The sequence below is a fragment of the Daphnia magna genome, linkage group LG10, assembly GCF_020631705.1.
Source record: "Daphnia magna isolate NIES linkage group LG10, ASM2063170v1.1, whole genome shotgun sequence".
Classification (NCBI taxonomy): Eukaryota; Metazoa; Arthropoda; class Branchiopoda; order Diplostraca; family Daphniidae; genus Daphnia; species Daphnia magna.
In genome coordinates this window covers 8,115,910-8,128,331 of record NC_059191.1, presented here as the reverse complement: position 1 = coordinate 8,128,331, position 12,422 = coordinate 8,115,910, and the positions used below count along the sequence as shown (strand labels likewise).

The 12,422-nt window shown below is 38.7% G+C and overlaps 3 protein-coding genes and 1 long non-coding RNA gene across 9 annotated transcripts; 1 reads left to right on the top strand and 3 right to left on the bottom strand.

Moving 5' to 3' along the window:
* Positions 1-217: 217 nt before the first annotated feature.
* On the bottom strand, positions 218-7,631 carry LOC116932139 (unextended protein). Of its 3 annotated transcripts, none has more exons than XM_045179702.1 (14): positions 7,314-7,631; positions 4,205-4,352; positions 3,834-3,950; positions 3,440-3,716; positions 3,097-3,344; positions 2,862-3,035; positions 2,418-2,589; positions 2,189-2,352; positions 1,986-2,130; positions 1,887-1,916; positions 1,536-1,822; positions 1,332-1,470; positions 973-1,268; positions 218-857 (listed from the first exon to the last, which is right to left on the bottom strand). In XM_045179702.1, the coding sequence occupies exons 1-14, from the start codon at positions 7,352-7,354 to the stop codon at positions 675-677; spliced, it is 2,421 nt and encodes an 806-aa protein (XP_045035637.1). In that variant the 5' UTR covers positions 7,355-7,631; the 3' UTR covers positions 218-674. The 3 variants fall into 3 exon arrangements, with proteins under 3 accessions (XP_045035637.1, XP_045035638.1, XP_032795795.2); XM_045179703.1 differs by lacking the exon at positions 7,314-7,631 and adding an exon at positions 6,693-6,864; XM_032939904.2 differs by lacking the exon at positions 7,314-7,631 and adding an exon at positions 4,996-5,488.
* A 147-nt stretch (positions 7,632-7,778) lies between these two features.
* Positions 7,779-9,115, bottom strand: LOC116932199 (40S ribosomal protein S3-A). The gene is made up of 5 exons (XM_032940002.2): positions 8,980-9,115; positions 8,665-8,748; positions 8,364-8,599; positions 8,126-8,313; positions 7,779-8,060 (listed from the first exon to the last, which is right to left on the bottom strand). Exons 1-5 carry the CDS (start codon positions 9,010-9,012, stop codon positions 7,873-7,875), a joined length of 729 nt encoding a protein of 242 aa, XP_032795893.1. The 5' UTR covers positions 9,013-9,115; the 3' UTR covers positions 7,779-7,872.
* A 13-nt stretch (positions 9,116-9,128) lies between these two features.
* LOC116932249 lies at positions 9,129-10,074 on the top strand. Of its 3 annotated transcripts, none has more exons than XR_006651741.1 (2): positions 9,129-9,750; positions 9,816-10,074. It is a non-coding gene; the product is annotated as an uncharacterized LOC116932249 (long non-coding RNA). The 3 variants fall into 3 exon arrangements; XR_004399452.2 differs by having other exon boundaries at positions 9,129-9,753; XR_004399451.2 differs by having other exon boundaries at positions 9,129-9,760.
* On the bottom strand, positions 9,735-12,001 carry LOC116932196 (general transcription factor IIF subunit 2). 2 transcript variants are annotated; one of them, XR_004399373.2, is made up of 7 exons: positions 11,420-12,001; positions 11,200-11,351; positions 10,991-11,077; positions 10,808-10,932; positions 10,596-10,739; positions 10,336-10,534; positions 9,735-10,255 (listed from the first exon to the last, which is right to left on the bottom strand). XR_004399373.2 is itself a non-coding variant. In XM_032939998.2 (7 exons), exons 2-7 carry the CDS (start codon positions 11,599-11,601, stop codon positions 10,418-10,420), a joined length of 807 nt encoding a protein of 268 aa, XP_032795889.1. In that variant the 5' UTR covers positions 11,602-11,607; positions 11,678-12,001; the 3' UTR covers positions 10,271-10,417. The 2 variants fall into 2 exon arrangements, 1 of the variants encoding a protein (XP_032795889.1); XM_032939998.2 differs by lacking the exon at positions 9,735-10,255 and having other exon boundaries at positions 10,271-10,534; positions 11,420-11,607; positions 11,678-12,001.
* Positions 12,002-12,422: the final 421 nt, after the last annotated feature.

The window sequence follows — 12,422 nt, the reverse complement described above, 5'->3', positions numbered from 1 at the left end:
ATTATAAACTACAAGCCACACGTTGCTTAAATTGCGATCAGAACATAGAACTAAAATCCTCCACCAGATGGTGTATTTCTGTTAACCGGTTAATTAACATAATAACCACTTAACGACCAGACCTAATGACAATGCGAATTGCAAATTAGCATGAAAGCGAAGTATTTTTATTTTGGGATAAGAACGGAATAGGATGCAACACACTTTTTATGCCAAGTTGTAAGACTGAGTTTTGTATTAAGTTCTAGCTAAAGCTAGATATAACGTTCTTGACGGAAGACCGACAGGTTTAAATGTTTAATAGTTACATAAGGACTGCGTATCGCAAAAAGGAATCGTGCAAAACTTCAGACACATAATTTATACCGTAAATACTTTCAAACATACTTTGATCTCACTATTATGCATAGAAACTGAATTCTTAGAATGTGTGACTGTGCAAATAATGCGAGGGATTTAACAACGTAGAGAAATCTATTCTTGTTATTCTGGATTTGTATGATGCCTATAGCTTGTCACTTTCATTTGATTAGCAAAAGTGGTATTTTTATTGTATTATTATTTTAAATGATCATGTTCATTTTCAGCTTTTCCTCTAAATACACTTAAGAGACTTCTCAGGCAAGAGGATATAACTTTTTTTGCAGCACTGAATTTTCCTCCCATGATTTCATCTAATTTTCGGGGTTATCTCCAATAGGGAAACTCGATTGAGCGTGTTGTGATGGGCCGTTCAATAAACATTCATCATCCTGGGTGCCCAATGCAATCACGGTGGTGGTATTGGACATCAAATAATCTGTACAATATCTGCCCTGCGTGATAAGCGGTGAATTTTCGTTGAGTGTTTGATCCCCCTTTTGATTAAAAAATAATAAACATGTGATTATAAAATAATAAATATGTGATTATAAAATAATAAATATGAACAGTGCTTATTCGCAAATGGTTAAAAACTGGCACAAAACTTACTGAACCAATTCCGTCTTCTCCATTAGGAAAAACTATGACTTGTTCCAAATTGCTGTCACAGTCCGATATCCGCTTCGTGGCGTCACCACGTTGCGTCCTTTCCAGCACGGTGGCACTTCGAGCGGCTTGATACAGTACACGACTGAGGCAAAAATAGACGACGTCGGTTACGGCACGGACCGTGTAATCAGTGACAAAGGTCTGCCCACGGGCTGCACTTCCACCTCCACCATCGGGTGAAACTGCCATTCGAACCGATTGAACGCTGCGAGAAAGTTGAGTAGACGACGCCGACTCTGTGGTTGTTGGCAATAGGTTAAAAAGTCGGTAAACGTAACGTAAGCAGAGGTAATACAAACCCATTGCTGATGGAAAGGACATCAAGGCTTGTGAACCGTAATGACTGAATGGCCCACTTTCGAAAATTAAGTTTTCTTTCCCTACAGTCACTTCCACCCGGCCTTCAAGGATCAGTACGAAATAATCGGCCGGTTTACCCTGAATTATGAAAAGATCTCAAGATATCATGTAAGAATTATTTTACAATTTGCTACCGTATTTACCTGTTGGAAAATGAACGTCTCGGCCGGATTATGATCAGATTTGTCTGCATTCTTATTAACGCGTATAAAACGTATGATTTGACTTTGCTGCATCAATCGTCGGAGAACATTTGTTGAGATCAATTCAGGCTTGAAGAGATCGATTGAAGAACTAAGAAATTGAAAAGCTGCTAGAGCCAATTGCGGGGAGATCTTGTGGGCCGTCTGTTCGTGGTATTGCAAAGCGAAGCCACTGAAATCTTGGAAAAGCCTTCCCTTTTCTCGTCGGCGTTTGCTGCGATTGTCCACTGCGAATAAAACAATTATAAAGCTATTGACTACAACACGTAAATCACGAAATTTTTGGCTTACTCCAAACATCTGTTTCATCGACGATTTCAGCTAAAAATAAAAGAACAAAACATTATTGATCTCAAACGACAAAAGGATTCCTTTACTAAGAATATCGACCTTGAATCAATTCTTCGATAATATCTTCAAGAGTGACTAATCCGACGGTTTCGTAGAAGGGATCTCCATCTCCTTGACAATTGACCCGTTGAACAAAGGCCATATGTCCCTTATGGCCTTCCTTGAATACTTTGAACATGATGTCCTAGGTGTATTGTATATTGTCATAAAACGTACGATTTCGAAAAGATAAGCTGTCATACGAGTGTCGTGTCCTCGAAAATGAAATTGCACTGATTCTTATAGAACCTGCACAAGGTCTTCAACGGAATGGCGTCCTGAGGATCGACTAAGGCAAGTTCTTTGATGAACAACAATCCAATGATGTTATTCCGTTCTCCGTCGTAGATTGGTACTCGCGAAAACCCTGTTATTAAAACAAGCCATAATTATTATTTTGATTTATTTAAAAAATAAAATTTTTAAGGTCACCTTGTTTCATAATTTCAGAAACAGTTTCGAAATCAAGCAGCGAGTCGTAACTGAGCATAAAGACATCTTCCAAACGAGTCATAATGTCACCCACTGTTTTGCGACGAAGTTCCAGCGCGCCAGCAATGATATTCACCTCTTCTTTTTCGAGATCATGGTATTCTTTTGTGACCTATTTAATAAAAACGCAACAAAAAGTAGAATACAAGACATGATATGCAACGGGACCAGTGCAGCGGGAAAATGCGTAGTGTACTCCATCACCGTTAGTACGTAAAAAAGGCTAACTACAACAAGGACGTCGCACATATAGGGGAGGGGAAACATCAGCAATGCAGATGTTTCTTGTTTGTATCCCGCTACACATTGAAATGGATGGTGAAGTTGACTGTATGAAGAATTGCGTAAACGTATGCGCCTCGTTGCAGAGATTCAGCGCTTTACCTTGATCAATTCTTTAAGCCTTTCTCGGTTATAATATGCTCCAAGTTCTTCGCCCAATATCCGGTCCAGGATCAACGAGATGGGATACGACATCGGGAAAGTAATCAGCATAAAAAATTTGGTAATCCAGACGGTGTGTGCTCCAATGGCAAGTCCATATCGAGAACAAATTGCCTGTTTTTAACGAGATCCGGAAAATGACAATAGGTTACAATAGGTGCAAATTGCAAAGTACCTGCGGAATGATTTCACCAAAGATGACAATGCCTATCGTAGATCCTATAATAGCGACGAGTCCTGAAGTTAAATCGTCCAGTAGAATGGTGAGCGAGTTATTGACCAAGACATTTCCCAATAGCAGAGTACACAAGAGATAATTTCCGTGATTGCGGACGGGACTAATGGTCTTGGCATATTGCTTCTCTTTTTCAGTTCCAGTATTTTCGTAGATTTTCAGCTCTGTGCGATCAAGCGCCATCAAACCTAATTGCGAAGGAGTAGAATGATGGCCATATTAAAGCCGTGCCGAGCCATGTTTTTCAGTGTGACATGAATTTGGACTTGTATGTAATCGCTACCCAGATTGAGACCGGAGAAGAGACCCGAAAAAGCCATTAGAATGATGATGATGATCACTTGAATCCAAAGGGGAAGCGTACGCTGATAGGTCCGCACTTTGACTCCTGGTTCCCTGCCTTGATGGGTCCAGCGACTGTACCCGTTGGCCCGCTCCAACGAGCAGATGTAGAAGGCTGGAGTCTCATCGCCCATCAGACTTTCATCGACCAACTGATCAGTGCTCGGCAGGCGGAAACTTACCAGTGTCGAGAATGCCGTCAATGAGCCTTTATCGATCTGCCATGAAGGCACGTCCGTATAGAATAAACAGCGTAGGCGCAAAGGTAACCTCAATAAAGCAGACTATTCTCGGAAAAACGGCACAAGTATACTAGCCAATCCTGAATGACTTACGTGAACATTTACGGCGAATGGCAAGTTATCACAGTCGGCCCCTCTATCACGGGCTGCCATTACGAAACGGAACTCGGATTCGTTGCTAAAGTCATAGCCGAACATACGAGCTGAGACCTAAAGTTTAAAAAAGACAACAATACCACATTAAAGGAATTTTCATAGCTGTAAAAGAAAATCAATAGAAAATATTAGATGTTGTTCGAATTTGTTTTTTAAAAAGCGAATATTGCATGCATCGATTGTTGGGTAACGAAATTATGAATAAACATCAAAGTTTTTTCATGTCAGGACAAGGAGACACGTGGTAGTTTGATCAATGATGCACTTTGAAAAAGTTCGACTTGGAGAAGCCATAAAATGGAGCTTACGGTTGCGCCAGCCAATACAACTGAAACTCCATCTTCGTAGCTGACTCCTTTATCGACCTCTTCCACGCGTAGGCCCGTAATTACAGCCGGTTGAAAGTCAACCGCAACAGCAGGAGCGGTTTCGTTAGCCGAACGAATGCCGCGGTTACTAACATCAAAACAAGAAGAAAAAAAATTATATTCAGTTATTATTATCGTTCATATAATCTCTAACTATTAAAACAAACAATTTTCAACATATCAAAGTGTCGCCTATTGTATAATTCTCATATCATCTTATCAATTACAAAACAAATTCATAAAAAAAAAAAAAAACCCGCTCAACAACAAAAGTCTGACCAAAATACCGCAGCGTGCATCCCGAAACGATACCCCAGGCAACTACTGCCTTTCTTGAAACGAAAGTTAAATCACGTGACTACCATGAGGAACCGCAGTGTTGACGTCACAAGCGTACGATCTCTCACAGTTCTGACAAACTGCTGCTGCGCCTGCGCGTGACTACACTTAGCTCGCTGTGTCTTTTGTTTTGGAACGACAGTCTTACACACAGTCCAAGCAGTAGCCGTCAACTAAGCAATACAACCGTGTATAATCTCATTGAGAAGAATCTGTTCTATTTTGCTTTGTCAGTTGTTGGCAGACAAAAAAAAATGTAACAAGACAAGTGCTGCATAGAAACTATAATCCGTGAATTAATCTCGAGATAAAAAGCCGGTTCAACACGAAAAAAAAAAAAATGCGTGATGTTTGTTAAAGTAGTGAAATAGAACAATTTTAATAGCATTTACACGTAAGGCAAAACTAGAGGAATTGACGTCTTCCACAGTCCCTTTTCGGTCGGCTGGCAGAGAACCAGGCTTCCAAGTTGATCGAAATTTGACGGTTTAGACATCAAGCAACGTCGATCAATAGTTGCATTCCGATCCCATTCTAGGTGTACGCCGGACGAATGACACATTGCCTCTGATTTAGCCACAACGGCCACGTTGAGGTCGCCGACACCACTACAAGCGCACAATTGAATCCGAAATATCCCATCGCCTTCTTCATGTAAATGAGCTTCAAACGGCTCATTGTACGCACACAGAGTATCACCACCAGGCACTTGGCTGGAATAAATTACGGAACATTTAACTAATAAAATAGAGAAAATGACGACGGGAAAGAAATACACTCGTCCGTTCGACGTCATGTTCTCTAACGTTGTATTTACGATAAGACCCCAGAGCTAGAGAAAAAGCGAGGGGAAGGGGGGAAGCAGAAAGGGAGAGAGCCAGCAAGAGGCAAACCCCACGCTCTACTGAGCATGCGCAGACATTTTTCTGGCGCACGACCCCATACCTAAATATGCTCTGCAGACTGCGCAGCACTAGATGGCGCCGAAAAAGGAAGCCTTTTCATTGTAGATTGAAATATTTAATGTCACCATAGTTACGTAGAATTCGTTGAAAGATTACTGAGTAGGTGAAAAGAAAATGGATCAAATGTCTCTACAATCAACTTCTATTGAATTTCATTTTTGTTTGTTTGTAAGAATCAAGTATACAATCTACGACTCTGCTACTGAAACCTTTAATCACCTCCAATGACATCGTCTTATTGCAAAACGTTGTCATAATGGTACGGCTTGACGATCACGGGACCTTGGCCCGTCTGGCCACACCTGATCTGCGTGTGAAAATAAATATTGACGGAAATTTCTTATCACTAGAAAGACAACGTGCAATTGAAATGGTACGTTTGCTGAATAGTCACTTTGACGTGGAACGTGATCCACATTTAAAAAAAACAAGAAAGGTTTCAGATTAATTTGACAAAACAACTCACATTACATTAGCGAAGGTAAGAAACTGATAAGAGCTATCTGCCGAACTCTGTGCAATCAGCCAACAAATCATGACGTTTAGTATTCGATAAATCCGATTTCTTTATGTAGATCAGTAACCACACAAAAAAGAGAATTATCACATGTTTGGTAAAAACACGTACCATAAGGTGGAGGATCAAATGAGTTCGAAAACAATGGAAGACTTGACATAAATCACAGAAATAATCTAAAATATTCGTAAATGTCGATCATTTGCATATCAAGTAAAAGAAATTCTAAGTAAGGCTCGCTATCCCCAAAATACCTTGCCCTTCGTTCATCCTTTAAAATTACGTTATACGTTTTAATTCTTGGCACGTTGCTGATCTTATTAGTCCATGCACGACCTTTTCCAACTTATTATTTCTGATGCAAGAACGATGAACCTATTTTTGTCTGAGGCACTGGATAATTATTCAAAAGGAAACAGTCTTCCGTTTTACTTTTCTCTTTTATCAACTGACTGTGCTCCACATGACAGAGATTCGACTAGCAACAGAACAAGCCACATGCGACCGGTCGCATTGACTTCTTGGTACAAAATATTTTAATTTCGTCCCTCTGTCCCAAGAGACTGATTCATACAAAATATGGCGACCAAGAGAAATACATACTCACTTGAATTTAATGCCCTAGTCATTGATATTTAATATAATAATTTAATGTACAGCTTTTCGTCGTAGATTTTCTTTTTGCAGCACACAAGTTTTCTTTCCTGAAGGTATTTAGTAATCGTGAACACAAAAGAGAAACTTGGATGCAACCTCCACACGTGTGGGCAGAAATTTTGGCCAAGAGCAACGTTCTCCGTACAACCTACGACACTGTTGCATGCAGTTTGGACAGCCATTACCCCTCTACCCCTTAAAACAACAGACACTTATATATTAATTTATCCAGTCATTATTTGATAAATAATTGTTTGTTCACTTTTCCGTTTCAAAAAAAAAAAAAGAAAATCTTTTACAACTCTCTCATAAAGATTTAGAAGTGTCTGACGTACAATTAAATAGTTTCTAAACCCGCGTCCACACTGACACCTTTGGGTTGTTTTTGTCATCACGTGTTGTTTCTGAGAAACACCACATAAAGTCCCCACCCCCGAGATACGTAATAATAAAAATACGAAAAAATTTTGGTGGCATTGTAGACATCAATTCATTCCCATTATTAATAATAATAAAATAAATATAACTTATCTCATTTATATTAACCGTACGAAAAGAGAATGATACTTACATTTCTAATATAACGAGATACCACAAAATTGATAATAACATGATCCACTTGAATTTACTTCATGGGAACTAACATAACAAATTAAAGATTTTCACTAGTGATTTTCTTCACGCTTCTTGATAGCATGGTTCAAATTTAACTGTCAAGGCTAACTTAAAATTTTCAATCGAGGTTGATTTTCCACAACCACTTCGTCTAGGCTATTCACATGATATAAAATTGCCGAACCCTGCCAACTAAAAACCTAGTGGAGGAATGGATGTAAAATTACTACATCTGGCGGCGACTTAAACTGGCGCAAAGTTTAACGGGTCGTTTTGTCTATCCGTTGAGATGACAAGATTCTTACGTAAAACCCGTCACCACCAAGCGTGACTTGGGGGCGACTAATCTTTGGTAACTTAACGAATAGAGGCAGAAATGCGATCTCAAAAGATAAAACATGAATCGTAGGACTCGCGACCCTGACCAGGCAAAAGCATGTATTTTAACTCTCGTTTCATTTTGGAAACTACGGTAGTTAATACCACACTCGCCCAGTAAATAGACAAACCCCTCCTTAGGCAACTGCTTGGACAGGAGGTGCTGCTGCGATATCGGACAACTTCGCTGCTTTAAGTTCCTCCGCAATGTGTGTTTCGTCTTTGGGCTCCAGGATGGAAACGTTGTCCGGCAATGGTCTTTTAGGTCCATTTTTGTTGTTGGGGTCCCATGGCAACATGATCTTAACCCTGATACCAAGTACTCCTGTAACAATAAAACCAAAATATCAGCACATGACGCACTTCACTCATATAATTAATTGACAATACCTTGGCGAAGCAAAACGTGTCTGACGGCGGAGTCAACATAAACGTTGGTAGGTTCACCACTGTGGATCATCAGACCATCGACGAATTTCATGCTCTTGGCTCGCTGACCGCGAAGCTTGCCTGACACAACAACCTCACAACCCTTGGCTCCAGACTCCATGATGAAACGGAGAACACCATAGCAAGCTCTAAAACAGGGCATTAATATTGAATAATTTTATTTCAATGTCTCTTTTACCTGCGCACAGCCAAGCCACCAATCAGCTTGTAGCGTAGGGATTCAGCTTGGGCAATAGCGCACAAGCCACGAGTAGCAACCTTCTCAGCATAGAGCTCAACGGTTCCCTCTTGGAATCCAAATCGCTTTTGGACCACAGAAGTCAACTCACGAATGCGGCGACCTTTCTCGCCTAAAACATTCTGGGTACGGGTTGCTAGAATGATGATTTCCGTGCGAGTAGGAGCGAGACGTACCTAGAAAGTTTCGTAGACTTCGTATAGCTACCAACTTGCATTGACAATTAGTTTTTCAAAATTACCTCAACTCCAGAATAACCATCTTCAGCCAATTCACGAGTAAGGAAGGAGTTCAATTCAGCTTTAAACACACCTCCGGCCACAAACTATCATAAAAGTAATTGGAGAGAATGAGAACAGGATGAAACCCACTGACAACAAGAAAACATGTCAAGACAAGCATAGTTGAAGAGCATCTTCATCCCAAAAAATCTTCTACATCTTAGATTTAACCAGTACACGGAAATTATATTCCACTACAGTCACATCCTTCAATACTTTACTGATGAAAATATTGAACGTACAGTATTAGCTAACACTTTGTTTAATAAACTTACCTTTCGTTTTTTGGAGATTTGAGCGGTCGCCATTTTATCCTGTCTGCCGGTCTACTAGAAGAAGGAATATTATAGGCTCGATTTGTAGACGAAGTTGACAAAACAACATTGCCTACTTTTCTACCCTCTATAGGTTGTTAATCTTTCGAAAAACTAAAGTTGTTTAGAGTTGAGTTTATTTCATTATTAATTATTATTGAAAAAATAAAAAATTTTAGAAACGAATTCTAAGTACATTTTTCCTAACGTGAACGCATAATTCTATAACTTATTTTGTCAACGTTGACCGGAAGTCTTAAATATCCATTTTTTTCTTTCCAAACCGTGATGTTATAAGTAGAAGGCTGAATCAGCTCAGTTAGTAGCGTGGTTCCGTGGTACAGTCTTCATGTTTATCCTGGTGAGTACCTTAATGTAATATTAATTTTTAAAGTAATATGTACCCTGTGCATTCCTTTGAACCACACAAGTCCAATTTGGCTTATAGTGGCCAAGCGGATATGCTAAATCAATAATTATTCTGATCTACCGTTGTTATCCTTATGTGAAACAAACGGATTGAACCGAATCAATACATAGCATTTAAGTAAAAGTTTTCATGCACTGAAGCTAGGTTTTATATGCACATAAACATTACTTATATTGGAAAATACTTGGAAAAGTGGATATAATGTGCATTTTTTCAATTGATAACTAATAATTAACTTTATTCTCAGGTTACTGTCCTGCTGGAGGGAGCAACGAATTTGGCGATATTTGTGAACATTTTGTGTAGTATATTGTAAAATACAAAGTTTTTTCTTTTACATCAGTTACAATTATAAATTTTTTGTCAGATGAATTGGTACAGCGGGACTATTCATGAGCAACTAAATGACAATGTACTCGATTTCGAGTGCCTTGATACCAGTTTCATGATATAACGTTTCCGTACGTTTCGTAGCATAAAAGATCGAAAAACATTTCAATTCTGTACAGGTTACAAACCAAGTTTCTTCCTGATTTGCAAGGTTTACTGGAACTAATTTGAGATACTTCAGACTGCTTAACAGCAACAATGAGTACCATCGACAAATACAACATTTCTAGATTCAATTTCACGTTAGTAAGGTATGCCACGCTCAATTGCAATTTGGCGATCAACCTACGTTGCCTTCTGTTTTGTATTCAACTCAGCATTGACCATTAGTCCACCGGCCAAAGCTGAAAATCAAGAATGAATCATGGGTCATATTCGTAAGTCCAAAGTGCTTAGAGCTACGCTCCATGACAAACGCTACAAGGAGTATCATAGAAGGAAAATATACATGGTAATTTATTTATCAAACCAATTTCGAGGGCAGTTTAAACACTCACGAATGTGTTAAACTGGATGTGCATCTAACGACTGGTTGATCATTTCCCCCAAATCACAGATTTTATGAGAAGTTTAGTGACATTAATCCTTATCTTCTTCTTTGTAATGTCGGTATTCCGGTTTCAATTCCCACATATTTTTGTGAGGATTTTTCAAGTTGTAAACACAAACATCCTTTAAAATTTCCTTAAGGTAGGTCTATGAAAAAAAAAGGGGAATTAAAAATTGATAATTCAAAATTTATGGCAAATTCTATTACCACAGGCTGATTTGTGATTTTCACCAAGTCCTTGATATTGTAATATTGATGCTTTTCAAATGCAGCAAACAGCATGTCCATAACTTTGCCTTTGTCATCTCTGGCCTTTTTACCCTCAGCTTTCTTCTTTTCTTCAAATTCTTTCTGTAATATGACAATAAAAGGTATGTCATGCACATTTTATAATAGCTTGATAAAACTTGAATTGTTACATTATGCTTGTGTTCAGAGATTGGCTTGTAACTTTGAACCACTCTATCAAGTTGTTTCACAATTCTTGTGGGTTGGGCAGCTTTGATCAAACAATCTCTTTTCAGTTTCATGTAGCTTGCATTTGCTGAAAACAGTGGTGTGCCAGAATTATTAAACAAATTTTTGTCCTATTTGATCTATACCTGTCGGTCTGCATTCTAATTTCTGAACAACTTTGCCTTCAAATGAGATCTTCTCAGTTTCCATAGGTGAATTTGATGATGCTGGTGCTGTGGAAAGAATACAAATAATGTCACCATATCACCACCAAAAGATACGATTAGAACCATTTGCTTTAATAGTTAAATCTTAAAGTGAAAATTGCTTTTTTTGGTAACTAGATAGTACTTACATGTATTCTGGGAAAATACACCCAAAGTCTGAGAGGTAATTGTGGAAACAATCAATCCATGTTCTTTTGGAATGGGTTCCTCTCCCTTTTCCTGGAGGCACATGATAGCCTCTGACAGAGTCAGCTTGACTTGCGGTTTCTGTCCTTGCACCCTGCATAACAGTTGAGACCAGTTTAGCCTTTGAAATATTCCTAAAAATATTTCGATTTGTAAACATACTTGATAATATTTAATTGACCAGCTGTAATATTTCCAGGACATTTGTCCCACCGGCTTGAAATATACTTCGGTACTTTCACAAGCCAAACACCCCGACTAGCACCAGCCATGTCTATATCCTTTTCGTAAACAACTACATCTTTCTCTTTCTCTTTCTCCTTCTCTTTTTTCTTTGAATCCATTTGTTTCTACAAGAATTGCTACTAACGTGCAAAACAAATCAACGCGAAACCGTCGTAATTTGTAGTAAAAACAAACCTGTTAAACAATGAAACTCCACTGTATCGTCACCCACGAGATAGTTAACGTCTGCTAGTAGAGAAGCACGCCTGAGGCATTTTATTGTCGTTTTCACTTTATTTCGGTTTCTTGTCACTCTTTTACCTAATTCAGATTTCAGGACTGGGAAACGTATGAGAGATGAATTATATCCATATCTTGCGAGAATTATTTGAAAAACCAATAAGGAAGAGAGAAAAAAACAAAACAAGTTGTGCTAATGGAGGCTAACTGCCGTTAATGCAAGGACAATGAAGCCTCATGGCTTTTAGATCAGCAGGTATGGCGTTTGGACAAGCCAAAACTGAAATGCTGCCAAGTGCCAGTAGACAACGTGCTGAGAGTCTGAGACTAGAGACGCAGGCCAATATGAAGTAATGTATTATTTCGCCAAAGATGTTCTGCTTTTTAAAAGTAATTCAATCCCAGGTCGATTTCTCACTACCGTTTCTGCCGTTGAACGCGTACAAAAATTAAAGTGAGGAACAATTTTATAATATTTAGTTGTATTTTTCATTTGATTTATGCAGGAAATCGTATCTATATCCTAACATATCATTCGGGAAAACCTTCAAGGATTATGAATTTCGGCTTTGAATATTTCTGTGAATTTGATTTCGGACATATTTGGAAATTTTGGGAAAACTACCTGTTCGTGACGTGGTTCTACTAGGTTCTAAATTCTAAAAGGTTAGGGTCGCATAGCATTTTGTTACTTTTATAA

Coding starts and splice junctions, on each gene's coding strand:
- LOC116932196 (XM_032939998.2), bottom strand. CDS start 11,601: ATGGATTCAAAGAAAAAAGAGAAGGAGAAAGAGAAAGAGAAAGATGTA. Junction 10,933..10,990: donor ATTAGAATGCAGACCGACAG/GTATAGATCAAA, acceptor CACTGTTTTCAG/CAAATGCAAGCTACATGAAA. Junction 10,535..10,595: donor AAATCACAAATCAGCCTGTG/GTAATAGAATTT, acceptor TTTTTTTCATAG/ACCTACCTTAAGGAAATTTT.
- LOC116932199 (XM_032940002.2), bottom strand. CDS start 9,012: ATGGCGACCGCTCAAATCTCCAAAAAACGAAAG. Junction 8,749..8,979: donor AAATCTCCAAAAAACGAAAG/GTAAGTTTATTA, acceptor CTTTTATGATAG/TTTGTGGCCGGAGGTGTGTT. Junction 8,600..8,664: donor ATGGTTATTCTGGAGTTGAG/GTAATTTTGAAA, acceptor GAAACTTTCTAG/GTACGTCTCGCTCCTACTCG.
- LOC116932139 (XM_032939904.2), bottom strand. CDS start 5,399: ATGACGTCGAACGGACGAGTGTATTTCTTTCCCGTCGTCATTTTCTCT. Junction 2,590..2,861: donor GGCTTAAAGAATTGATCAAG/GTAAAGCGCTGA, acceptor TTTATTAAATAG/GTCACAAAAGAATACCATGA. Junction 858..972: donor GAGAAGACGGAATTGGTTCA/GTAAGTTTTGTG, acceptor TTTAATCAAAAG/GGGGATCAAACACTCAACGA.